General features: G+C 46.8%; 1 protein-coding gene across 4 annotated transcripts; it reads right to left on the bottom strand.

The window, feature by feature from the left end:
• Positions 1-594: 594 nt before the first annotated feature.
• LOC101480183 (ornithine decarboxylase) lies at positions 595-27,496 on the bottom strand. Of its 4 annotated transcripts, none has more exons than XM_004572534.4 (10): positions 27,374-27,459; positions 16,552-17,110; positions 7,963-8,090; positions 7,674-7,847; positions 7,414-7,586; positions 3,927-4,143; positions 3,761-3,844; positions 2,124-2,289; positions 1,892-2,013; positions 595-1,631 (listed from the first exon to the last, which is right to left on the bottom strand). In XM_004572534.4, exons 2-10 carry the CDS (start codon positions 16,970-16,972, stop codon positions 1,374-1,376), a joined length of 1,743 nt encoding a protein of 580 aa, XP_004572591.3. In that variant the 5' UTR covers positions 16,973-17,110; positions 27,374-27,459; the 3' UTR covers positions 595-1,373. The 4 variants fall into 4 exon arrangements, with proteins under 4 accessions (XP_004572591.3, XP_076739032.1, XP_004572592.1 ...); XM_076882917.1 differs by having other exon boundaries at positions 16,552-17,085; positions 27,374-27,415; XM_004572535.2 differs by lacking the exon at positions 16,552-17,110 and having other exon boundaries at positions 27,374-27,496.

Genomic DNA, 27,496 nt, shown 5'->3' on the forward strand with positions numbered 1-27,496 from the left:
GTGTGGGAAAAATATGTTGTCTCTAGCTAGACCCTATCAGTACGCTTGCTGCAGCATCTTCAATCAACTGAAGGCTTTTGAGGGAATTTTTAAGACATCCAAATGATGTACATGCTGCACAACATGCAGAGATGTGCCACATTTTCATCTAATACCTCTTTGGGAATCAGAGACCACAGAGTCCACAGACCTCAAGCTCAAAGGGAGAGAGTTCCAGAGTCTGGGGGGCACCGTTACAAAAGTTGTCACCTGTCGTTTTCAGCCTTGTATGATGAACAACCAGCAAGCCCTGTGCAAGTGTTGTGTGTCTGCACATAACACTTGATCATTCCTTGAGTTAGATTCCTGTTTTGTTTGTCTTGAATGACACATTGGTCAGTTTTAAGTGGCTCAAACAAAGCGATTCCTCTGAAAATGGTCAGGTACAAGTACTGGACTAAAAAGGAGTGAAAAACAGGCCAGTGTTCAAAGAACCTTCAAACGGCCCAGAGAGCTAAGAACTGATTACATATGAAACATGTCTGGCACCTTGGAAGAAAAACAATAAGGGGCACACCTCTGGAAGGAAAAAAAAAACCACACTGAGTTTCAAGGTTTAAAATTTCTGCAAAATTTACTGCAAATTATCATCAGAATCAAGTAGAGGCATTGGAGAAAAAACAAACTCTACCAAAGAATGCTTGACTGGTGTGGTAATTTCAGCTGCTCTCTACAACTCTACTAATCAGTAAAGGTCTGCCTATATGGCAAAACACAGCAGGAATATATCAATATTACTTGCATGTTAAAAACAAAAGAAGAAGAAGAAGAATTTACACCAGCAAATAAAAGTATTTTTTTGTTGTTTCTATAAAAACACCTCTTCTCCTCCCACCATTTTTTTTTTGGAAGAGATGCACACACACGCTAAAATAAAGAATGACAATTAGTCTTGCAACATTTGTAGACTGTAAGAGACTGACAATAAATAATTTCTTATAGCAGCATACAGTTTTATATGCAGTTTTTTCATAACACTTTAGCTCCGAGTTTCACTTCCTTTGGCAGACAGCAGATCATATTAACTAGTTACAGTCATTAAGTGGCCAAAATAAACTGGCATATGTCTCGTATTTAAAAAGGGCGTCACATAACACTGTAATTAAGGTTAGGTAACCGATTGGTCTTCACCCCACTTAAATTTGATGAGACAAGGACATCATTAACCTCACAATACATTCATAGAAGCTCTGCAGTGGATGGCTTGCTTCTGCTAAGTTAACAGACTTAACACAGAGGCTATTTTAAAAGCAGGAAAACATTCTACAGTGCAACAGACAAAAGACACGATATTCACAACAGGCCAGTGAAGTTAACTATAAGTGCTCGCCTCATTAATGGACAATATCGTAGGCAGGAGACAGGTTTAGGCTGTGCCAAGTCTCAGCTGTCACAACAGTATAAATGTGTGCCTTTTCAAAGCTGTTGAAGTCGGTGGTTACGCTGACAGTGTAAGCGCCCATGTTGTCGACGAGAAGCCAGTCGCCCACGTACAGCTCAGGAATCCAGTAGCTTTCGGTTATTTTGTCGATGCTGTCGCAGGTTGGACCCCAGATGACGGAGCAATATCTCGGTTCGCTCTTCTTAACAGCCTGCAGAGAGGTTATCAACTGAGATATATTAAAAAAAAAAACCCACAACCTGTCTGAACTAACACTATGCTCAAGGTTCCAGCAGGCGTTACCACAGTCCTTGATTCTAACCTTAGCACATGATGTCACTGGCCTAAACATGCAGAAACTGCTGCTGTTGAAAGCATGGATGTTTAGCACTTTTCACCAGATGTGAAGAGGAAAATAAATAAATAAATAAAACGGTGAAATTCTTTTATAGGGATGCTGTTGATATTTACCCTGTGAGGGTACGGTTCAAGTTTGCTGTGAGCAGGGTCAAAGGTGATGCAACTCATGGAGCCGTACACACCGTCGTTAATGTAGTACATCATCACCCTCTCGGGGCAGCTTCCTGCTCCGTCTGGAGAACACAAACGAGGAATGATGGTTAGCATAACAGCAGCTGAGATGCTCAGAAACTACAACCCTGTACGCTAAGGTGTGTCGAACAGTTACATATCACTGCAACACCTGCGCATTTATTGGCTCTGTCCTCCACGACGACTCTTTTGGCGATGACGTTCACTGCCAGCGTGAAGGCCGATTCCACGTAGTATCTGCCCGGCTCTGCAATCACCTCCAACCCACTGACAGGTGGGAAGAATTCATCCAGCGATCCGTTAATGACTTCCGAGAACTAGGAACACACACGGTTAATAACTTGACTCCATGGCCTTATGCCTCTGCTCACAATACTTACTCTTTAAAAAAAAAGGCGGGGGTGTTTTGTGGTAGCGTGGGTTCCTCCCACAGTCCAAAGATGTGCGAGTTAGGTTAATAAATGGTTGCCCGTCTCTGTCTGTGTGTTAACCTGCGATATCCAGGCAACCTGTACCTGTGTGTCTTTACCCATGACAGCTGGGACAGAATCCAGCCCAACTGCGACCCTGCACTGAATAAGTGGGAGAAAATGGATGGATAGTGTTGCAGTGGTTAACTTGCACTATAAGGCAGATCTTATATTTAAAGGCTCCTCCACAACTTGAGTTATGCTTGAACGATCCGGTGTCTGCGTGAGAGTGCAGACAAAAAGCTCATCTCAGAACACACATACACACTCCAACTCTTTATTTACCATTGGCGAGCCCATTTTACATGCAGTCTTCAAATGACTGTGATGCCGTTACTGTTTGTGCTACAGACAAAATTCACTTTTATTCAGAAGAAGAGAAGACGAGCTTCTACAGGTTACTGCATTCCAGCAGATACTGGGTTCAGGACATCCAGACCAGTAGAGCAAAGACAGAGCTGAATGACAGCACGCTCCCCTGAATACCAGTCTGCTGTCGCCGTGGGGGAGAAACTAAACACACAAACATGTGTGTTGGCTGGTGTAAGAGTGGTTTTTCCTCCCTATAGCCTTTTAAATGAAATTTCTTCTTCATAATCAATAAAAATGATATGACAGAATAATTTTCAGCTCCTCTGAACGCCCTGGGAATCTCAAATGTACCAACAGCACCATCATGTGGCCACTGCTCTCCTTTCACTCTGCTTTGAACTACAAAGGCAGAAAAACAGATTCCAAATATCATCTGCAGCGAGAAGAACACCGTGAATGCTCTCAACGGGAACCATCAAGAAAAACAAGCAAACCAACTGATAGTGAAAGCATCAGAGTCACGTTTGTGTTCACGCATCGCTTCTTTGCTTGTTATATTGTTACATGTTGTATTTGTTGTAACTTCTTCTAGACATTTTTATTTCAGTGAGACTTTTAGTTGGATAAATAAAGGATGACCATCAGATGAACGTCTTTAAGGTTTCTGTGCGTTTATAAGTGCAACTGCCCCACACTCCTTCCCCACATTTTGTCACCCTGGTTGGCACCAGGCTGGGAGCTCACTGACCCTCAGGAGGCATTTCCCAAACTGCCATCTCAGGCTAGAGATCCTTGTTTACCATCCATCCATCATAAACTGTGTTTGAGGCTGTGGTTGTTTGCAAGTGAGTGAGAACTGATTGTATACTGCATATTTTTTGACTTTTCATACACAACTCTAAGAAACAAATCCTTTCAACCTGTGGGGAGTTAATGTGCCAGAGCTGGTGATTAGAAACAGGACTTATATAATGTGGTGGAGACAATGCTAAAGCAGAGACTTTACCTCTTCAAACTTCTCTTGGAAGTCCCCAATCTTAGAAAATCCTCCACCAATATCCAAGAGTCTCATCTGGAACCCCAAAACACTCTGAAAGAGATCAGTGTTGCATACTGGAGCTGCAAATAAACAATACAGGAATTATTGTTGCGTTTATGTCACAATGGCTCACCGCTACGTCAAAGACGCGCCGAGCGTCTTCGATGGCCTGCCTGAAGGCCGAGCTTCTGGTGCAGCCGCTGCCCACGTGGAAGCTGACGCCGACCACCTCTAAGTTCAGCTCTCTGGCACGGCCCAGCAACTGTCTAACTGTGGGCAGTCTGGCTCCAAACTTTGGACTGAGTCTTACCATCGATTTGGAGTCGTCCACTGCAATTCGTATTACCAGCCTGCAAAGTGATTCAAAGGTGTTATTGCAAATAACACCGATTCGATCCAAGATGGCGCCGCGTATGGATGCCCTGGTGCTTCAGTGCGTTACTTCTGTCTTGTTTTTGTGCATAACTTCTGTGTCTGGGCACTCCTCTGGATATTCTTACACCAGAGAAGAGCTTCTTAACCACAGGACTACAACACCTGTGGATTTACTTCCAATATTTGTCGCATCCGCGGCAGATTTACTGCAGACTCTGATCAGGAAAGTGAGACGCCGAAAGAGAGGTAAGCGAGCCGGCGCACTCGTGCGTCTGAGGAGACGTGGACTGCGAACTGCTCTTCCTGGGATCTTCCTTTCCAATGTACGATCACTCAGGAATAAGACAGACGAACTGGCCCTGATGAGAAGCATGAACAGAGACTTTGCCTCCTCCTGTGTGTTATGTTTTACGGAGACGTGGCTCTGTGAGGACATCCCGGACAGCGCGCTCAGGCTGGAGGGCTTTCATCTGCTGCGCGCTGACCGGCAGGCCTCTCTCTCTGGTAAGACCAAAGGTGGAGGTGTCTGCTTCTACATTAATAGTGGCTGGTGCACAGATGTAACAGTGATTGCTCAGCACTGCTCTTCCTCTCTGGAATACCTTTTCATTCACTGCAAACCGTTTTATTCTCCGCGGGAGTTTGCTTCATTCATCCTGGCCGCTGTTTACATCCCGCCAGATGCGGATGCGCAGGCAGCTCAGTGCGCACTCGCGGAGCAGATACTGCACATGGAGCGGACATTCCCGGACTCTCTCATCATTGCTCTTGGGGACTTTAACAAAGCCAATCTGAGCCATGAGCTTCCCAAATACAAGCAGTATATTAAATGCCCGACCAGAGAGGAGAGGACATTAGACCACTGTTACAGCACGATCAGGGGGGCCTATCGCGCGGTGCCCCGCGCTTCACTCGGACTTTCTGACCACGTCATGATCCATCTAATCCCCGCGTACAGACAGAGGCTGAAGCTCTCCAAACCTGTCGTGAGGACCAAAAAACTGTGGAGCAACGTGTTTGGAGTCTACAGACTGGGACACATTGAAGGCTGCTTCTAACAGCTTGGACGAGTTTACGGACACTGTCACCTCCTATATCCACTTCTGTGAGGACAGCATTGTGCCATCACGCACCAGGGTGAGTTATAACAATGACAAACCCTGGTTTACTCCTAAACTCAAAAAGCTGTGGCTGGAAAAGAGAAAGGCGTTCAGAAGCGGAGACAGGGACTGCTACAGAGAGGCCAAGTACAGGTTCACTAAAGAAGTGGACATTGCTAAACATCAGCACTCTGAGAAGATGCAGCAGCAGATCTCAGAGAATGACTCGGCCTCTGTGTGGAAAGGTTTTAGGAATATCACCAACTACAAGCCTAAAACCCCCCACTCCACTGATGACTTGCTCTTGGCCAACACCCTCAACGACTTTTACTGCCGTTTTGACGAGCCATCACCACCTTCAATCACTTCACCTACAACACCCGCCCCCTCACCCCACACAAAGGAGGATTTCACACCACCTCCTCCCACCACAACTCTTCATATTCATGAAGCAGATGTGAGGAAGCAGTTTAAGAGTCTGAATGCTCGGAAAGCTCCCGGCCCAGACGGTGTGTCTCCTGCCACCCTCAGACACTGTGCAAACGAGCTGGCCCCAGTGTTTTCTGGCATTTTCAACTCCTCACTGCAGGCATGTCATGTGCCTGCCTGCTTCAAGTCCTCTACCATAATCCCTGTCCCCAAGAAACCTATGATCACTGGACTAAATGACTACAGACCCGTGGCTCTGACATCTGTGGTCATGAAGTCATTTGAGCGCCTAGTTCTCTCCCATCTCAAGACCCTCACGGCCCCCCTCCTGGACCCCCTGCAGTTTGCATACAGAGCCAACAGGTCTGTAGATGACGCCATCAACATGGCCCTACGCTTCATCCTGCAGCATCTGGACTCCCCAGGAACCTACGCCAGGATCCTGTTTGTGGACTTCAGCTCTGCCTTCAACACCATCCTTCCAGACCATCTCCGAGACAAGCTTTCCCAGATGAATGTGCCTGATCCCATCTGCCGGTGGATCACTGACTTCCTGACGGACAGGAAGCAGCACGTGAGGCTGGGAAAGAATGTCTCGGACTCCCGGACCATCAGCACCGGCTCCCCTCAGGGCTGTGTTCTTTCTCCTCTGCTCTTCTCCCTGTACACCAACTGCTGCACCTCCACCCACCAGTCTGTCAAGCTAATCAAGTTTGCAGATGACACCACCGTTATTGGACTCATCTCTGACGGGGACGAGTCTGCCTACAGGAGGGAGGTTGAACGTCTGGTGTCCTGGTGCAGCCACAACAACCTGGTGCTGAATGCCCAGAAGACAGTGGAGATTATTGTGGACTTCAGGAAGCACACAGCCCCACTCCCCCCCATCATCCTGACTGACACCCCCATCACCTCTGTGGACTCTGTTCTGCTTCCTGGGTACCACCATCACCCAGGACCTGAAGTGGGAGCCCACCATCACTTCCGTCATTAGGAAAGCCCAGCAGAGGATGTACTTCCTGAGGCAGCTGAAGAAATTCAACCTGCCAACACGGACGATGATGCAATTCTACACTGCAATCATCGAGTCCATCCTCACCTCCTCCATCACCGTGTGGTACGCTGGAGCCACTATCAGGGACAAACAGAGACTGCAGCGTGTTGTGCGCTCTGCTGAGAAGGTGATTGGCTGCAGACTCCCATCTCTGCAGGACCTGTACACCTCCAGGACACTGGGGCGTGCAGCTCGGCTCTCAGCTGACCCTTCTCACCCTGGACACAGTCTGTTTGACCTGCTGCCCTCAGGCAGGAGGCTCCGGTCCATTCGCACCAGAACCTCTCGCCATAAGAACAGTTTCTTCCCCTCTGCTGTCGGACACATGAACAATAAACGTACGACTGTTCCCACCACTAACACATGACCCTACGCTGTGTTCACTGCATCATTCCATGTTTGGCACTGATCACCACCTGCACTCATGTATATATCATGTATATATCTATCCACTTAGCACTTTTAATTCTTATTCTTATTTTTATATTTTTATGACAGTATGTTTGCACTGAAGCACCGCAGCAATTTCCTAATGTTGTAAACCTGCTCAACATTTGGCAATAAAACCCTTTCTGATTCTGATTCTGATTCTGATTCTGAAATCAATCCTCTCAAAGGAAGCTGCACCAAATGCTGAAACATAGTAGCGGTTGCTCACTTACTTGGCTTGGGGATGGACAAGAGAGATTTTTAAGAGTTCCTCCTCATTATCAAAAGTCATCAGATTCACTCTGTGAGCGCAGGCGTATCTGATGTGGGACAGCGGTTTGGTTGTGTGGGCGTAAATGATGTCATCGGGCTTCACGCCAAGCGATAGGGCCAGCTCGATCTCAGCCTGCGTGGGACCAAGATGTATTTATACAAGAGCTGACTCTCAAGAACACAAACTAATCCTCATTATTTTAAGATATTCCATCAGTACCTTGCTGGCACAGTCGAATCCGGTGTCCAGAGCGCTTAGCATCTTCAAAACTGCTGTTGTGTTGTTGCACTTCACTGCATAGAAGGGTTTCACCCGAGGCAACAGACTGATCCACTGCAGGTGCCTCTCTAATATATTGTCAAGATTTACGACATAGAAAGGCTCCTCGCTGCCCTAGAAGATGCATTTTTTGGAGACCTCTTCATAATCATACAATATTTTGAGAGCCATCTCAGAACATTTGGACAAAATTAAGGAATTTGAATGATACGATGCCTCTGATGCTCACCACCGAATACAGCTGTCTAATCTTGCCATCAATGATGTCACTGATGCTCCTTCCAGTCTCTAATATTTCAATGGGATTCCTCTCAAGAGACAAATCATGCATGACTGATCCATTTGTAGTTTCAGGTGCTGGAGGAGACACGGAGCAGGAAAAGGCAAAAAGGTCTAGATTCGTAAACAAGAATCAACTTCATTCACAAAAACCAAAACATCAAATTAAGTTTTTCCCCCTGTTTTCTTACCATAGGATGAAACGTTCTCCATACAGTGGAAAAAAGAAACCAACAAAGCTATATAAGCTATTTTCAAACAGGCCCGAGTGTGTTTGCAGGGCTTTCTAGCTATGCAGGCACACTTGACAAGGATTCAGTCCAACAGATACTCAGTGTGCTGTGTTTTATTAGCTGAGAACAGACTTTTCTCCACCTACCTTTAAGGAAAAAAACAAAAAAAACCCAAAAAAAACCCCCCAAAACAAAGAACATCAGTAGTATTTACTTTACAAAACCTGCAATACTATTTTTTTTCCTGTGCAATGTCAATATGTCTCTAAACTAACTACACTAGGGAACAGCCCGTGAGGGTACGTTTCAGTAGTGTTTCCATGTGTGCGTGCCATTCTGTCTCTAAACATGACAGCAGCAAGTTTTCAATGTAATGTAAAACTTTGTTAACATGACCCAACTCAGCACTCCTGCAATCTATTATAATCCACCAAGGTCATCAAGATCAACTCGAATGATTTATCAGTCAAAAAATAATATAAAGCCTTATAACTATGACTCTTATAAGTATGATGACAACATAGGCATAGAGGGAATGATACAAGGATGTTAAAAATGACATTATTTTGGCCTTTGAACTATTCTTCAAATAAAAAAAAATCTTCATGTCTTACTTTTAAAGCTATGCTTTTCATGTTTGTATAAGGTGACCTGAAAACCTGTTACATCTTTAAAGTATCATCAAGAGAAATCATCTGCTGGGCTAGGTATAAATACACAGTAGTATAACACTGACGTCTGCAATGGTACAATAGCGATGGGCTAATGGACATCTGAAGACTGCTGGGTACCACAGACAGGAGCTTCAATAACTTTATGAAAAAGTGATGATGCAATGACTACGCTGGGAGATGAAAATCAGGAGCCCCTCATGTTTTACAACTTTACCTGACTCATCAAATATGCCACAGAAGGCCAGCATAAACAGGCAGTGAAAATAAGTTTGTGCTGGGAATCCTGTGTGAACATGTGCAATAAAGACATTTTGACCTTGAGCACCCAGACCCACAATGGCCTGTCCTCTGGGTGCATACTTACTCCCTGAGCACCTGGCACAAACAGTGGCATGCTCTTACAGCAAAACAGCATTTCTCAGGTTTCTATATTTTTATTATGCTCCCCAGAAGTCCTGCGCTGGCCACTCCACCGCAGGCCTGCACCTGCATAGCGAGCAAATATGAATCTGTGTCAAATTGAACTCTTCTCTGTGTGAAAGGACGTTACTGGTGATAAGAGCCGCGTCTCTGCGGCATTTCCCACACAGAGACGTGACTGTTACGTTTCGGTGTTGTCAGTGTGTTGTTTTTGGCGTGACTGTTATGTGTTTCCTGTTTTACTTTGAAAGTCTGTGTTATCTTAGTCTTTTCAGTTTACGTTTCCCTGTCTCGTCAGTTCTGAGTTGCCCCAGCTGTGTTTCCCTCTTGTTGTCCATTTTCCTGATTGCTCCCTCTAGGTATTTAAACCCTGTGTTTCAGTGTGTCATGGTCGCGATCTCCCCCGGTTGCCTAGGCCGGGGCGTAACATTGTGTGTGTGGTTTCCCCCCCCCCCCCCCCCCCCCCCCCTCTTTATTTTTCCTTTTTTCGTGTTGCACTCCGGTTGCCTAGGCCGGGGTGTAACAGTGACACAGTGTGTGCTTACAGCAACTGGAGTGCACTCCGACTCGTTTTACTAGCAGGCAAAGCCCTCGCCTTCTGCTCAGAGAACGAAGTTCACCAGAAGAACCAGCTGCAGTCCACAGGACGAGACACTCACTAATGATTACCAATTATGTTGCAAAAAAGTAAATAAATACTCAACTGCCTGGGAAGAGCTATTGCACTTCCTGTGAATAACAATGAGGAAATTACTCTAGAAACAGGCTGCTATTCAGTCCAGAGTGCTTGTGAGACAGTAAGTGAATGAGGAGCAACAACTTAATCTATTGCATACATCTGCTTCTACAAAAAAAGGCTGTATCTTAAAAAACCCCAGAAAACATCAACTTGTAAGATGATGCTTTACTCCAACTAAAAGCAAACCTGTAAAAACAAAGCTGCAGATATTGAAACCATGTAGCCCAGAGTGGGGATCTGATAGTATTAGAAGTTCCACTCCATTACTAGCATACACATACAGGTGTGCAGATGCCTCTCCCCTGACCAAAATAGACAAAATTTAGTGGGAAACGCTGCTGCAACTAATCTGAGCTGTTTTCAGTCAGCTAGTCCAATTTTTCAGCCTGAAGTCAATGCATCAGATGAGGAATGAGACCACAAGACCAGGTAACACATCCTGTAAAGCTGCCTAATTAACAGCTATGAAATCACTGACTAATGATGAATCACATCCATCAGACCTCTGTGTGCTGATAAGTAGGAGGGTCTGCAGTTTTTAAGTGTCACAATTCTCTGTGTCTTAAATACACCACCGAGGCTGAAAGAAATAAAACTAAAACCATCTTTGGTACTTCTAAACATCAACAGTCTCTCACGTCTTAATGACAGGACTGTGGTATTAACATTTTTATATTTTTGCCTGACTACAGAGAGGCTTAACTTGATTGATACAGTAACTCTTTTCCAGCCTTACAGAGCAACATGCTCTGTAAAGGACATACTGAACACCGAGATCTGGGCTAATAGCTTGTTGAGAATCACTTTGCTGGTGTAAAATACAACTTTATGCCTGTTAAACTGTTATCTTTGGAATTTTTGTAGCTTTAACTGAATAGGTGAGTTTCTGCAACAGGCTGCCACTAAAGGGCCTAAACATACAATTTAAAATGAGTTCTGTGCCAAGATGTCTGTTATGTGTAGACACGCCATTGGTTTGTCTTTTTTTGTTTTTTGTTTAAAGAGCCACAGGTCATTAAATGGCTTACAAATCCCTCGGAAAATGTTCAATGAAAGGACTGGGCCAAAAATGAGTGAAAAAGCACTTCACAAAGCCTGCAGGAGTCCTGTTTAGGAGAGCTTGGAAGCAAATACAGGGAAGGCTTAAGACTTTTACAAGCACTGTTTACTTCCGGACAAAAGCAACATTGACCGCTGGTATAGTGGAGGTGTGCATTGCCCGTGTTTGTCTGGACCATTTACCTAACCTGAAGATGGAAAAAGACATGTGGAAGCGGCCTCATCTCTGGGTCGTACAAGGCTGAAGTCCAGCGCTGAGTAGTGATGTGCGGATCGATCCTGAAATATCGATTCCTCCGATACCAATCATTTATGTTCTAGAATCGATTCTCACATTAAAATATCGATATTTTAGTAATTTAGGGTAAATTGTAGTTTATCATTAACAGGAACACAGTGGAAAGAAACTATAACATTCGGATTTTCTACATTCAAAGGAACTACTTCCTCTTCCGCCTTTCATAGTCATGTGCGAAATACGGCTGTATAAATGTCTCGCAGCCCCTTGGCGTGCGCACTCACAACAATGGCTGAGCGTAATTGTGCGGACGTATTTTACCTCCACAAACAGCTGAGATGTGGTTTGCGATACATTTGGCAAAAAAGTGAGGTGTTGTGGCCATACTTGCCAACCTTGAGACCTCAGAATTAGGAAGACATTCAAAAGGGCTGTTGGGGGGGAGTGATAAATAAATTTTACAGTGTTTATCGGAGAAAATACGTTAAATGTCACCGTTATTATTGGCCGGCCCAGAAACAGCGGGGGTGTCCAAATTCAGAGGCTGCTTCCGCCTGAGGACCGGCCTTCATGGTCTAAAGAAAGCCGTCACAAGCTCCCTCGGTGGAGTGAAACTCTGCCGTCTGCTCCTTGCTGTCTAAAATATAACCGGGCGCTGACTTAAACTCTTCTGTTTAATCAGTTTTCTGCTTGATGTTTATTCAGCTGTGTGAAAACCCCGGAGGAACCCTCCCGAGGGATTAATAAAGTTAAATTTAATTTAATCTAATCTAATAACTTTAATCTCAGCCAAACCGATTTACTCACGAACAAATAAAACACTGAAAAAGCCAAACAATAACATTTTTAAATTATCAAAGTGACTTATATATCATGTTTAACCCGAGTAGTGAAAGACCGCGGGGGTTTGAAGACGATGCGTCGGTCGGCTCAGATATTTGAAGTTTACACAGCTACATTCTGAAAACCTGAAACCTGAAAATATGTTAAAAGTTTTTTTAAAATTTTTATTATGTTGCTCTTTGTTGTTTGCTTTCTCTTCTGTTTTTTTCCCTCCATACAGGTGATCCAGGTGTTTTGCGGGGTTTTTCTTCCCCCCCCCTTCTCACCGTCTCTTCTCCCCTTTGGTTTTCAATCAATGGACCAATATGGCAAGGCCATGATGATCCACTTGGTAAAATAAATCTGCTTGGCATCTTTCTTGGCCTTAAGACAACAATTCTGATGGCTAAAGATCCAAACGGGACACAAAAAAAAAAAAAGAAAAGAAAAAAAGTTTCTTTGCGACCCAGAAAGAGAAATAAGAGTAATATTAAAACTAAGTAGCTGCCGCCGTTGTTGGAAACTGGAATTGGCTGCGCCTGCTATGAATTCTCGATATGGTTTTTCAATTTTGTTGCCCGGGTGGAAAATCGGGAGAAATTCGGGAGAATGGTGGCTCCGGGAGATTTTCGGGAGGGGCACTGAAATTCGGCATTCTCCCGGAAAAATCAGGAGGGTTGGGATGTATGGTTGTGGCAACATCACTAACCTTGTCAAACACCTCAGAGTAGGGGAGACCGGGGATAGTTGTAACGTGGGTCAGTTACACTTCCAATTTCTCCAATCAGGGCTAAGTTTCAAATGATGTGACTCATCCTGTGCATGCCCAGCTCAGTTCTGCTATCACATGTGAAAAATCAGCACATTTTGTCAAACACAGACAATTTAACATGAAAAAAAGTAATTTGTATGCCAAAAAGTAAGTTTTTCTACTTTATTTCAATTTGTAATAGCATTATCTGCTTTGCAGTTAAACTCATCAAACTTAAATTGTGTTATTTGTATGTCTATGGGGATATATTCTGTGTAGGTCTTTAGTGCTAATGTTTTAGCCGTTGGCTGTAATGTTAGCTAGTTCATGGCTATAGGAGTCTGGGTCAGTTGTAACAGCAACAGTCTGGGTTAGTTGTAACAATAATGCAGATGTTACAACTTACCACACTATTACTTTAACTTATATTAAACAAGTTGGGGCAACGACATCAGCAGAGAGAGGTTCACTGGTCGCTTTTGTATATGCGGTTAATGCCATTGGCAACACAATTCCTCCACTGTTTGTGTTCCCACACATACATTATGCAGACCACTGTGTCAGAGATGGACCAGTAGGAAGTATTGATAGTGGAAATAAATCAGGATGGGTGCAAGAAACAGATTTCCTCATCTTTCTGAAGCACTTTGCAAACCACACCAAGGTAAGCCATGAAAAAAAGTAATGGAATTGCGATGCTGGTGAACAACTACATTTTTTCAGCTTCATTGTTATGTTCAAAATTGGTGCAAGAGTTGTAGGTTATAATGCCCACTGAGCCAATGAGGCCAAACTCAAGGAAGACCAACCAAAATTAATGAAATATTCAGTTGCAGAAAATTCCATAATTTGTCTTTTTTGGGGGGTTGGAATATGTTCAAAAGCTAGATTTCTGCATTCTGTCACACACACACACACACACACACACACACACACACACACACACACACACACACACACACACACACACACACACACACACACACACACACACGGCTCTAAGTGCATTCATGTGTTGAATAAACAAAGATTACTTGTTAATATTTTGTTAGTACCCTTATTTCATTGTGTTACATTTTACCCCAGGATATGTTACAACTAACCCAGACTATGGGGTTAATTGTAACATTTCACTCTTTGTGTTTGAGACCATACCATGCAATGGGTAATTGTGCTGCAGAGAAAATAGCTGCACTATTTAATAGCAGAGACATGTAAATACTTTGCATTACATTTTGAATCCACTACCTTAAAAGAGCTCCAATTTACAGACAGAAATGTCAAAAATGTTACAACTATCCCCGGTCTCCCCTAAATCATATCACAGGATATGACAAGTGTATGTTGAGACGAACTGAAGAGGAGGACAGGGACAGGTGCTGCTAGGGCGACACAGACGTCTCTCACGAAGTCCTTTAGTGCTGCAGGCAGGCAAGGTGTTCAAATAGCGCACAACTTAAGTTTTTTTATTTCTATATGATGAACTCTGCATTATTAAGTGATAAGAACAAGTAATCTGATGACCTATGTCCAAATAATGATGTCCAAATAATTTCCCCCAGGGATCAATAAAGTATTCTGATTCTGATTCTGATATAATCATTATGACGCTATAATTTGAGATACAATAAATAAAATGAGTTTTTGTACAAAGTATCGGTATCGGATCAGTACCGTCGATACCACCCTGAATATTACTTGGTATCAGATCAGAAAGGAAATCAGTGGTATCGCACATCACTAGCGCTGAGTGACGGTGCAGGTAGCAGACTTACCAGGAAGAGATGCCCCCTACAGGCTTATATAGGAATCTGCTGAGGTATGAAAACAAGCTAGAATACCTTCTACTTCTGTCCAATCGCTAAGAACACCGTGCACACATAACTTCAAGCTAATTTTTGACTTGCCCTAAGGTTAATCCATTGTTTATTGTTTATTGTTGATGTTAATCCATCATCACAGTATAACAGGAAGCCAGGATATCAGTCTGTGCAGTTAGGAAAAAAAAATCATACATTTTAACTGCTTTGGTGCAAATCAAAGTGATAAAAGGTGAAAAGGATATTATGCAATTTACACACGCAATGCTATTTATATAAAAAAACCAAAGCATTTGCAGATGGATAGTTACACAATGGTGTAACTATCGTCTTAGTGTAATGTATGCTTCCTCTCTGGGCATTAATCACATATGAAATCTACCTCATGTTCCTGTTTCTTTCATTTAAGGAACATTTCTAGATTGCAAGCTACAGTCTGCCCCTCTGAACTGGGGAAAACTGGTCCTTTGTGTCGTTGTGTCAAGATTATTGTAATCCTTCGTTTACCAACTCAGATAAACTGTCGCTTTCATCCTTACAAGCTAGAAAAAATGTTGCAACCAGACACCAAACGTACTATAGCAAGCAAGTTCACATTGCGCTGATTTTATTGTTTTTATGATGGCTCCCAGTTTATTTTAGAATTTGTTTTGAAATTCTCATACTTGCATACAACATCTCCCACCCCATGCAGCAGACTGTGACAGCACTGAGCAGCTCCTTCAGTGGGAGACTGCGGCACCCACGGTGTGGGACGGAGAGATTTCGCAGGTCTTTCCTCCCCACTGCTGTCAGACTCCATAATAAAGACTTTAACTGATCAAGCACACACATCCATACATATGCAATAATACTAAGTGCAATAATCCTTTCTGTCATCGTTGTATTTTTACTCAGTTGTATATAGTATTTGTATTTGTATTCGATTTTTATCTTATTGTATATTTATTTTATTTTATTCTACTGTATATAGTATTTTATTTTATTCTATTCTGTACAGTTGTGTACTGTATTTATTCTTATTGTATTCTAATTTTTGCCTCATAACTTTTGCACTGTCCACTTCCTGCTGTGACAAAACAAATTTCCCACGTGTGGGACTAATAAAGGTTATCTTATCTTATCTTATCTTATCTTATCTTATCTTAGCTCCAGACTAAATATTTCAGCTTCCTGTTAAATACACTGCTGCTCGCTGTCTTTACTCAGAAAACTGAGAGGACCGAGGCCTGCAGTGTGTGGCCCTAGTGTTCAGGAACAGAACCTCCTCTGTTTAGCTGCAGTTAAAAACTTTTCTGTCTAAACAGACCTTCTGTTTTTTTCATTGTTCATCTCTTTATCAAGTTCTTTTTTTTTTTTTTAATTCAATGTGTTTCCTTAGTCTAATATGATCCCAGTGTTAATAGGAAAATTAGGAGCTGTAAACCCCAAACTGAAAGAGTGGCTCTGGCAGATTTCAGGCACAGCATCAGAGAAGACTGTAGTCCTAGAATCAGATGATGCAGAACGCACAGAGCTCTGGTAGATGACATGCACAACCATGCTGTGATGTGACTGTGCTGACCAGTGTTGTTCTCTAGCATATCGAGACTATCTCTCCACACCGTTACACATTCCATATGTACGGGGTACGACGCCCCCGGTCGTGGCGTGTGGATATTTCTTTAAGACACTCCGGCACGCCCGGCTACGCCCCACAGCTACGTATAAAACAGCTGTGCAGACGTGACACCGGTGATCGTTGATCTCCACTTGTTGTGTGTGTGTGCGAAGGAGTGCTTACCTTGAGAGTGCTGTGTGTGTGCGCGTCTCTTGGAGCGTGCTTCGGCATCCTCCGTGGGCGATGTATTTCTCCCTTCTAGGTCCCCTGGTGTCCCCGGTATTCCCCTGGTGTCCCCGGTATTCCCCTGGTGTCCCCGGTATTCCCCTGGTGTCCCCGGTCCCCTGGTGTCCCCGGCCTGTTGGTCCGGCTGTCGGCTTGCTGCGGCCCGCTCTCCTTGGCCTCTCTTGCGGGGAGGCTCGGCACTCGGAGCGGGTGCTGTCGCCTGGGCGCTGGGTAGCTTAGCCTGTGGGCTACGCGGCGGCTCGCGGCGTCGGCTTGCTGTGTGACTACTGTCAGCTGGGCTGCTGTGTTGCTTGATCCCGGTGGGGACACTGCTTTGCATCGCTAGCGTGTGCCGTCGGCTAGGCTGCTGTGACAGCATAACACATAGGGGTAAACAGTCACGGGAAGTAAAGGAAACGGTTTCCAAGGCCTAATCCGTGGATCGACTTCCTCCGAGGCGTGGACGTCTATCAGCAGAGAATGTACCTTCACCTATCAGCAGAGAATGTCCCTTAGTCTGTAACACAGTCAAATATATTCTCAAGTAATATTCAACCATGCCATTCAGCGTGTTAGTACGAGCTCGGGAGCAGCTTGGGAGAACAAGAAAACAGAGACTGCTTTAGATTGTCTTCCCAAAGTGACTCAACTTTATTCACAAGTACAACAGTTTATACAGAGGGTAAAATTCATGAGACAGCAGATTTATCAGTTTAAACCAGTACAGACCAAGATAAGGCAGCGTCTTCCTGCCCTTGGGTGAAGAAGCATCCTTTGTGTAGTGTATCAGTTCAGCTACAATTGTGATTATCTCAGCGACATATTTTCAAGGCACAAAACAGAGTTCTTACATTAGTGAAATCTGAAACAAACCATTTGGCCTCAACAGGCGTCTCCTAAAAGATTAAGAAACTAATGTAGCTGAGGGAGTGATCTCTGTGGTATTTCAACCTTGTACCAGCCTGTGATTCTCACACATCAATTCTTGGGTCAAAGAGAAAAATAACTAAAACAAAGGGGCCTTATTGAATGACAGAGTTTTCCTGCATAATGTCACTATAAAACAATATCCAGTAAATGCTCCCATGGTGCTAAAATACCTAACAGGAAGTAAACAGCTTCAGTGTTGCTATCGGCTAGCTGCTGTGGCACGCTACATAGGGGTCACGCGGCTCGGCGTTGCTGTTACACCATCGCCTGCTCGCTCGGCTCTGCTGCGGCTGTGTGCATAAACGCCGCCAGCAGAGGCTGTGTCCCACTCTTCCCTGACAGTGAGGTGTGTAAGGAAGATCGCTTGCCTGCCCTGCGGGAATTAACAGTGGGTTTGGGTTTCAGGCTAGGGCGGCACTTCCCCGTTGGTGTGTGGCCCCGCCCCTTGCTAGCCACGCTGTATGGCGGGCCACGTCTCCCCGACTTGCCTTGAGTGTGGCATTCCTATGCCTTTGGAGGATGGGCACGAGCACTGTGTGCTGTGTCTGGGTCCTGAGCATGCTTTGCTGGCTAGGGAAGCCCCTGCCTCGTGCATGAATTGTTTTATTCTGCCCGAACGGACTAGGGACGCTCGTGCTTGGTATTTTTCTGTCAAGCGACCCGCACCTCCCTCATCTCAGGCCTCTCAGGCGCAGGTGCGGAAGATAGCTGCTGCTGACGTAGACTCTGGTCCCGCAGCTCCATGGGCCGGGTCCCCTTCCTCGTTTGTCGACCTGCGGGCCCCTCCCATGCCTTTCCCTCCTGTGACTCCGCCCCTGGGCCTGTGCCATTGAATGTGGACTATGGGGAGGCGGACGTTGACCAGGCCTCCATCCTCTCCTCCGATGCCTCCCCCCTGTCTCCCGAGGTGCCCCCTGCTGGTTCCCCTGGCACGGAGTCTGGCCAGTTGAGTTTCTTTCAGCTTTTGGAGAGGGCGTGCCGGGCGCTTGAGCTGTCCCTCCCTGAGGTGCCGGTCTCGGCGCCTTCTCGGTTTGATGACGCTTCACGGCCTCAGCGCTCCTTATCTCAGGTGCCGCTGCTGCCTGATTTTCAGGACCTGGTGTGCACACAGTTTGAGGCCCCCGCGGCCCTGCACCGTTGGTCCCTTGCCTGTAAGCGCTTTTCGGCCATGCATGGCCGGGAGCGCATTGCCTGTGGGTCCCTTCACCCGGTTGATCCGTCCCTGGCCCCCCTGGTTGCCCCTTCGGGCTCCCTCCTGGGGCGGGCGGCGTGCCCTAATAGGGATGTGAAAACCATGGACGGCCTCTTGGCTCGGCTGCATAGGTCTATGGCGACCCAAGCCTGCCTGTCTAATTCGTCGGCCATATTATCGCTTCATCTGCGGCATTTGGCCCGTCGATTGCAGGCTACCTCGAGCAATCTGGAGGGCGTGAGTGAGTTGCTGTCCACGTCCTCTCTCCTAGCCTCACTCATGAAACATCAGGCTATTGCCACGGGCTCTTCCTTGGCTGCTTTTTGGGTGGCGCGTCGCCATCTCTGGCTGTCTCAGTCCCGGCTCCGTTCGGATGACCAGGATTGCCTCATGAGGCTCACGGTCGACCCTGCGGCCATGTTTGGCCCCGGTGCGGCTCTGCTCCTCCAGCAGGCTACGGAGACTCGCTGTGCTACGCAGGAGATGTCGCAGGGCTTACGCAAGCGTCCGGTCAGGGTGGGGCGGGCTCGTGCTTCTGTGTCGCCTGCCCCTGCCGCTCCTACTTGGGGTCCTGAAGATCCCCGGACCCAGCTGGAGGCCTTTCGTAGGTGCGGCAGCCGCGCTCAGGCTCGGAGAGGGGGCCGGGGTGCCAAGGGCCAGTCGTCCTCTGGCCGCCCCCCTCCTTCCTGACGTTTCCCCGGGCCAGGCCGTCCTGCCCGCCTCCCTGGCTACAGAACAGCGTAGGGTTGCCTGGTCGGCCCTGGGGGCAGACCCTTGGGAGGAAGGAACTGGGGTCCCTTCTATCGAAGGGCACCATATGGGAGGTGGATGCCAGGGACCGCCGGGTGGGGTTCTTCTCCCGTTACTTTTTGGTCCCGAAGCGGGATGGGGGTCTCCGTCCCATTCTGGACCTCAGGGGCCTCAATCGCTATCTCCGGCCCCTGAAGTGCAAGATGCCCACGGTCCCCAGGGTGCGTCAGGCCATCGCTGCGGGGGACTGGTTTGCCACCATCGACCTGAAGGACGCCTACTTCCAGATCCCTATCTGGCAGGGTCACTGGCGGTTCCTCAGGTTTGGGTTTGAGGGGCGGATCTTCGAGTTCCGCGTCCTCCCCTTTGGGATTTCCCTGGCGCCCCATACCTTTACCAGGTGCATGGATGCCGTCCTATGAGGCTGCGGGGTGTCAGGGTTCTCAATTATTTGGACGACTGGCTTATCTGTGCTTCCTCGGAAGAGCAGTGTCGCAGCCATGTTGCCCTGTTGGTCTCGCACATTCAGGCTCTGGGACTCCGCCTGAATCTCAAGAAGTCCAGGTTGGAGCCGTCCCAAACCACCACCTTTCTGGGCATGTCCCTGGACTCCGTCAAGGCCTTGGTCTCCCTGACGGCAGATCGCCGGAGGGTCCTCAGGGCGTGCCTGGCCTCCTTCAGCCTCCACTCTCAGGTGCGCTGGGGACTGTGTCTCCGCCTCATGGGCCTGATGGCTGCTACAGTGCAGGTGGTCCCATTGGCTCTCCTGCACATGAGACCGGTTCAGCGTTGCCTGCTGTCTCTCGGCCTCTGCCCGCAGCGGTCACACCTGTCCACCGTGCTGGTTTCCCGGGGCCTGGCCCGGGCCCTGCGGTGGTGGAGGGACCCTGTCAATCTTCGACAGGGTCAGGCGATGGGTCCTGTGACTCGCCGGCTCGTGGTCTTCTCAGACGCCTCCCCAGTCGGCTGGGGGGCGGTCCACGAGGGTTGCGGGGTCAGCGGCCGCTGGTCGGGCCCATGGTTGTCCCAACACATCAATGTCCTGGAGTTGCGAGCCGCGTTCCTGGCACTTCAGCTTTTTTCGCCTCGGCTGCGGGGGTTTCATGTTATTGTCCGGACTGACAGCACCGTGGCGGCTGCCTATATCAACCGCCAGGGTGGGTTGGGCTCTCCTCCCCTCTGCAACATGGCCACCAGACTGTGGTTGTGGGCCCACCCCAGGTTTCTCTCCCTCTGGGTGGTCCACGTGCCTGGACCCCTGAACACGGCAGCGGACATGCTGTCCAGGGGGGGCCCGTGCCCTGGGAAGTGGCGACTCCACCCGCAGGTGGTGGTCGGGATTTGGCGCCGGTGTGGCAGGGCAGCGGTCGACCTCTTTGCCTCAAGAACTTTGACCCACTGCCCCCTGTTCTTTTCCCTGAAGGCCGACGATCCCCCCCTGGGCTGGGATGCCCTGGCACACCCCTGGCCCCGGGTCCTCCTGTACGCCTTCCCCCCCTTCTCCCTCCTTCACTCGGTCCTCTGTCGAGTTCAGACCGAGGAGATGCGGCTCATTCTGGTGGCCCCGCTATGGCCTCACATGCCCTAGTTTTCGGCCATTCCACCCCTCCTGGACGGCGTGCCCTGGCCGCTCCCGATTCGGAGGGACCTCCTGTCGCAGGCCGAGGGGGCTCTGTTCCATCCTTTCCCGGCAGGGCTGCGGCTGACTGCCTGGCCCCTGAGAGGGAGGGGCTCGGCGCCTTAGGCCTCCCTGCCTCGGTCATTGACACCATGCAGGAGTCTCGGGTGCCTTCCACCAGGGCTGCTTACTGCTACTGCTGGGGACTGTTCGCCGCCTGGTGCGCGGCCCGCGGGCAGGACCCCCATGGCGCGACGGTGGACGTCATCCTGAGCTTCCTGCAGTCCCAGCTGGAGGCTGGCAGGGCTGCCGCCACATTGCGTGGCCTGGTGGCTGCCATTAAGGCTGTTCGCCTCGGTCGCTCAGCCATTAGTGACGCCGATGCCGTCTTGATTTCCCGATTCCTGAGAGGCGCCCGTCGCCTCACGGCTCGTGCGCCAGGGTCCGCGGTCCCCCCTTGGGATCTGGACCTGGTCCTTGGTGCCCTTGCGCACCCTCCCTTCGAACCTCTGCACGAAGCGGGGTTGAAGTGGCTGTCGCTCAAGACCGCTTTTCTCCTCGCTATTACGTCTGCTAGACGAATCGGCGAGCTGCAGGCCCTGTCGGTCCATCGTGACTGTTGCAGATGGCTACCGGACGGTCAAGGGGTGGTCCTTCGGCCTAACCCCGCCTTCCTGCCGAAGTCCCTCTCCGATTTTCACCTCTCCCAGTCGGTTGAGTTGCGGTCAGCCCCCACTGGCGGTCTGGATCAGGAGGCGGCGCAGCGTCTCCGGGCCCTGTGCCCCATTTGTGCACTGGCGCTGTACATTGCTCGTACTCGGCCGTTTTGTTCCACGGACCAGGTGTTCGTCTCGTTCCATCCTGGGTTGCTTGGCAGGCCCCTGTCCAAGCCCCGGTTGTCCCGCTGGGTCGTGGAGGCCATCCGCCAGGCTTATGCCTCAGCCGGTGTCCCTCTCCCCTTGGGCGTTCGGGCCCACTCTACGCGTAGTGTGGCCACTTCCTGGGCTTTGTGGAGAGGCGCCTCCCTCTCCTCTGTCTGTGAGGCAGCGACGTGGTCCTCGGCCTCCACCTTCACGCGGTTCTACCGCTTGAAAGTGGCTTCCAGCCCGTCCTTCGGGGACCGGGTGCTGGGTGCCTTTCGGCAGTAGCCTTGCCCCGGCCTGCCAAGCTCCTGCTGGCTGCCCGGGAGCGGCCGATTGTTGCGGTTCCTGCGCGGGACCAGCTCAGGCCAGTCTTGCACCTTGCGGACTGCACCTCCACCCCCCGGCTTGGCCTTCGCGTCTGGCTTGGCCCTGACCGGGGTGGTGTGTACATATGTGTATTTGTATATAGTTCTTTGGTCTTCACTCTCGGCGGTTCGGTTGCACTGTCTCCTCGCGGGGTGTCTTACAGAGTTACCCCGTACATATGGAATATGTAACGGTGTGGAGAGATAGTCTCGATATGCTAGAGAACGTACGGTTACGTTGTAACCTTGGTTCTCTTAGTGAGAGACTATCTCTCCACCGTGAGGCCACTCGGAGACGCGTTCCGATCAAACGATCACCGGTGTCACGTCTGCACAGCTGTTTTATACGTAGCTGTGGGGCGTAGCCGGGCGTGCCGGAGTGTCTTAAAGAAATATCCACACGCCACGACCAGAGGGGGGTCGTACCCCGTACATATGGAATATATAACGGTGTGGAGAGATAGTCTCTCACTAAGAGAACCAAGGTTACAACGTAACCGTACGTTTTGAGTTTATTGACTTTATTGACAATTGATTGACTCATGAATCACTAACACTGCAAGATCTGCCAGAATAGCTTCATCACTCTGTGTATTATGTAAATAAAACAATGTAAAGATATTTATGATTCTCATAAAACCATGTTTATTCACAACAGAACACAGAAACAGTGTTCAAACTGAGTCATACTATCTCACACTGCGGAGCAACTGAAGATTTTATCCTCAATGTGTTAGAAGCGGGGAAAAATGGGCAAGCATGAGGATTTGAGTGAGTTTGTTCAATTATGGTCAAATTGGAATGGTCAGATCATCTCTAAATCTGTACCTCTGGTGCGGTGTTCCCGGTCTGCGGTGGTCAGTATCTATGAAAAGTGGTCCAAGGAAAGAACAGTGGTAAACCAGGGACAGGGTGATGAGTGGCCGAGGCTTGAGTGGCACCGTGTGGTCTGATCCAACAGACGAGCTGCTGGTGAAAAAGATAATGCTGGTTCTGATAGAAAGGTGTCAGAATACACAATGCTTCAGGAATGGTTTGAGGAGCACAGCAATGAGATTGAGGTGTTGACTCAACCCAGTTATCTGTGGGATGTGCTGGATAAACAGATTTTCTCAGTTTAAACATTCAACATGTTTCCTGTGTTCTGCTGTGAATAAAATCAAAATTTTACACATTGGTCACACGTCTTCTCCACCAAAGCAGTGCTGATGGGAAAGGAGTGCTTGTATACTGTATGTGAAAAGTAACCTAGTGCTTTATCAGCTGATTGATGATGCTAAAACACGGTATTATGCTAATCATAAATCATATGCTATCCATGTAAATAATACACAATAAAAGACTGAATCAGTCAAAAGTACCTGCTGACATCATGAGAGACATTTTCTGTCTAAATGCTGGTTACTTCTCTTTGCACCCTCTAATAACGTCTCTGTTTTACAAGCTTGCTGCATTTGACTTTGTTTGGCGTAGATGTTTTCCCAGTCATCTAAACCAAACTCTAACTGTTTGGTTATTGGATACAGTGCCTGCCCCGCAGCCTGCAATACAAAGAATAGCTGTTGAAGTCAGCTCATTAGGCACTGGATGATGTTTTGAATTTTGAATTCAGTTTAGTTTTATTTGTGCCAAATCACAACAACAGTCACCTCAAGCAGCATAGCTTCCTAGCCTATTGCAGTGTAATTAAGGGAGGGTCCAGCTAACTATAACCTTTAGAAATATTTTAAGCCTAATCTCAAAAATAGAGATAGAGTCTGTCTCTTGAATCCAAACTGGGAGTTGGTTCCATGGAAGATGGGCCTGGAAGATGAAGGCTCTGCCTGCCGTTTTACTTTTAAATTTCCCAGGAACCACAAGTAATATTAGTCTTTCTATCAATATTTGGTTAGAGGCCCCTGGCATATGCGACTTCAGTAAATGACATGCACACACACAAAATGCTCTTTCTTCCCATTTCTGTTAATACACCAAACAATTCATATGTTAAGTTTGTTCTGTTAGTATCTCTACAGAGATAGACAATCACTGTGGAGCTTATGTCACACAACAATAAAGCTCTCATTACACACAACAGGTTCTTCATTCAGTCTATGAAGACACTTCGTGTTTGCTGTAAATTCAGATGATTATTATCAAAGACCAGTCCAGCAAAAATCAACACAGAAAAGTTTGTACTCGGAAGTCCACAATAGATCTAGATTGCTGTTCAAAAGCACAAATTATATTTCTTATAGTAGCTTTAAATGTGGCTATCAACAAGCTGGTGGGGGAGCATAAATCATGAGACTGAACTTTGATGCCACATTTTGAATCTAGATTCATTCAGTGCATAGTTTTACTTTCATTAGATGCTTGCGTTAGGTTTAGGAAGGCGTTGCTGTTTGAGGTACCCAGTGCATTTATACCAAGCAGTCCTACCCAAGTGTTTGTATACGTCTACTTATACTTATGTTTTCACTTCTGATCATCATAAATGGTCATGATCTGCATGTAGTGGTACAATTCACCATGTCTGTTTATAAATATTTCTCTCAGATGGCTACCACTGATGGTGATGCAGCATTAGTCATGTGTACCTCACCAGGTGACACACTAAGCATGGGGCCCTAACTTGCTGTAACTGGTAGTGTTTTTTGTGTAAAGAAAGTCTCATTTTAATGCTTGTTTGTTGTAGGTGTGTATTTGCTCTTTTTCTCTTGAAAAGTCAACTGATATGTAGTATGGCTTGGAGGTTCCCAAGCTTGTACATAAACGTGGATATGCTGAACGCACAATGTGTTGCAGGAATAGAGCCGACACTATTTAACAACTACTTAACAAAGTAAGCTAATAAATAAAATACAAAAAAAGAGAGAAAAGGTACTGAGTCTGACACTTGAGAAAAAATGTACATTTTCACTCAAATTTGTTTCTCTTTTCATGTAAATACTACTGCTAAGATGAATGATTCTTAAAAAAAACTATTTTATAGAGCAAAAAAGAGCAAAAACATTTCTAAAATTAAGCAAGTTCCTATCAAAATTGCTTAATAAACATTTATTGTGTTTATTTGTATTTTATTAGTATTTTCCTTAAATGTGTCAAATATATATTTTCTCATCTAAATGTCCACTGAGCTGTGAGGCAGGCAGCAGTAATGCGCCTTAACATTGGTTGCCAACCAAGAAGAAGAGGAAGCTGTTCGCCAGGAGGGAGGGGGTGAGTGAGTGAGTGAGTGGCTGTATCCCAATTCAGGGTCTGCAGCCTTAAAGTACGCAGCCTCAACGATCCTCAAGGGCCGCGTACTTAAAGACCGCTAAGGCCGGAAGTGCGAGGCTTGTGAAATGGGATGGTCTAGCCTCCGTTGTGCTGCCCAGGTTGCCTATCAACCATGATACTAACAGCTGGAAACGTGTCATACAGCTTTGTTTAACATAAATGAAGGAGAAAATCTTTTGTTCATTTGTTTGTTTCTTTCTACATGAGCTTTGATCATTCTCTGTAGGATTAAGCTCAGCTATTGAACGGCGTATATTTTAAAGTAAAGGCTTTAAAACCAAGCTAGTACAAACGTAACTAATGTCACATAACTTTGCCAACATGTGGCCAACAGTAATGTTTTAATGTTCTGCGTTATTAAACATTTGCACATAAATAAGTGACATAATATTCAGCACTTAGTTTACTAAGTTACTCTTCGGTCGCCCCTCGTCCGCCGTTTTTTTTCGGCAGAATTATCCACACCCACCGCCGCACTATGCATTCTGGGATATGTTGGGCCACGAAGACTACACTGCCACAGCCTTAAAATTCAGGGAAATGAAGGACACATTTCAGGGCCGCATTTTGAGCAGCCTTTGAATTGGGACAGCCTTCGGCGCGCCGCTGTGACGTAATCGGCCTTGAAATGCGTACTTTAAGGCTGCAGATCCTGAATTGGGATACAGCCAGTGATTCGCTTACGCTTACGATTCAGCACAGGAAGGGAGGGGGTGAGTAGCTCAAATGTGCTGTTAGCATGTTAGCAGAGTGATGCTACTGTGAACCGAGGAGCTATTTTCTTGATGTGAGCTTCTACTCAGGGTTTTTTCTTCCAGTTCAGAGCAGAAATGCTTTTGTTAAGAAACTGGCTGTTGTTTCCCCCCCCCCCCCACAATTTTAATTATAAGCTAGATATATTTCTACTAATGGAATTAGTTTGCTAACAGCAACAGGGATGAGTCAGTGAGTCAGTTGGGCTTGTGAATCATGATTCACAAGTCAGTAAAGTGATTCTCGAGTATTGAACGATTCGTTCACGAATCGAACTACTTTGTGTTAAGTGCCAGCAGCTCCGCTCTTGAGTAGATGAAGGAGCTGGTTCCAGAAGTTTTAAAAAGTGCGTTATCCATACTACTGTATATCTAAGAGGTAGAAAGTAAAGTGACTAAAGGAAGGTAAAAAAAAAAAAGTTTGAAAGACTAGTCTAAAACAGTTAAAAGTTAAGAAACAAGTATGGTGTTGCAGAGTTACTTGGAAAGGCTGACGTTACTCCAGCGCCATCTTACTATCTTAACCTGCTACATACATAATGGATGACAGTATTTTCTGTTCTCCGACCTCCTTTCCTACCTTTAGGTCAGCGGTCCCCAACCCCCGGGCCTCGGACCAGTGCCGGTCCGTGAGTCGTTTGGTACCGGGTCGCGAGAGTTGAGGCTCAGGTGTGAAATGTATAGTTTTCAGGGTTTTTATTGGTTTTCAGTGTTATTTTGTTATCGTTTTTATCGTTTACTCTGTTTTCTTGGGTCTTTTCACATGTGTTATGAATAAATTTTATTTTTTCGGTACCGGTACTAGTTTTATTTAGTTGTTTTTATCCGCGACACCTTAAAGGCTGGTCCATGAAAATATTGTCGGGCATAAACCGGTCCGTGGCGCAAAAAAGGTTGGGGACCGCTGCGTTAGGTGAAACATCTTAAAGAAACTCCAGTCACCTTCTTTCCAAGCTCTTTAGACTACCATGATCTGGATGACAGAGAATCTACACAGACAAACACCAATGTTCATGTTCACACATCAGATCATAAAGTTTTTGGCTTACCTTCCTTTGTAGTGTCCATGTTCTCCAGTGTGAAGATCTTGCAGAGAACTTCTAGAAGTTCAAAACAACGGCTTGATCGGCTGGTTTTGTTAGTGGCATTTCCCCACCCACTTTCTTACGTAA

Source organism: Maylandia zebra, linkage group LG4, assembly GCF_041146795.1.
Source record: "Maylandia zebra isolate NMK-2024a linkage group LG4, Mzebra_GT3a, whole genome shotgun sequence".
Lineage (NCBI taxonomy): Eukaryota > Metazoa > Chordata > Actinopteri > Cichliformes > Cichlidae > Maylandia > Maylandia zebra.

Coding starts and splice junctions, on each gene's coding strand:
- LOC101480183 (XM_004572534.4), bottom strand. CDS start 16,972: ATGCTGTCACAGCAGCCTAGCCGACGGCACACGCTAGCGATGCAAAGC. Junction 7,587..7,673: donor GATTCGACTGTGCCAGCAAG/GTACTGATGGAA, acceptor GGTCCCACGCAG/GCTGAGATCGAGCTGGCCCT. Junction 3,845..3,926: donor GGCGCGTCTTTGACGTAGCG/GTGAGCCATTGT, acceptor GATCTCTTTCAG/AGTGTTTTGGGGTTCCAGAT.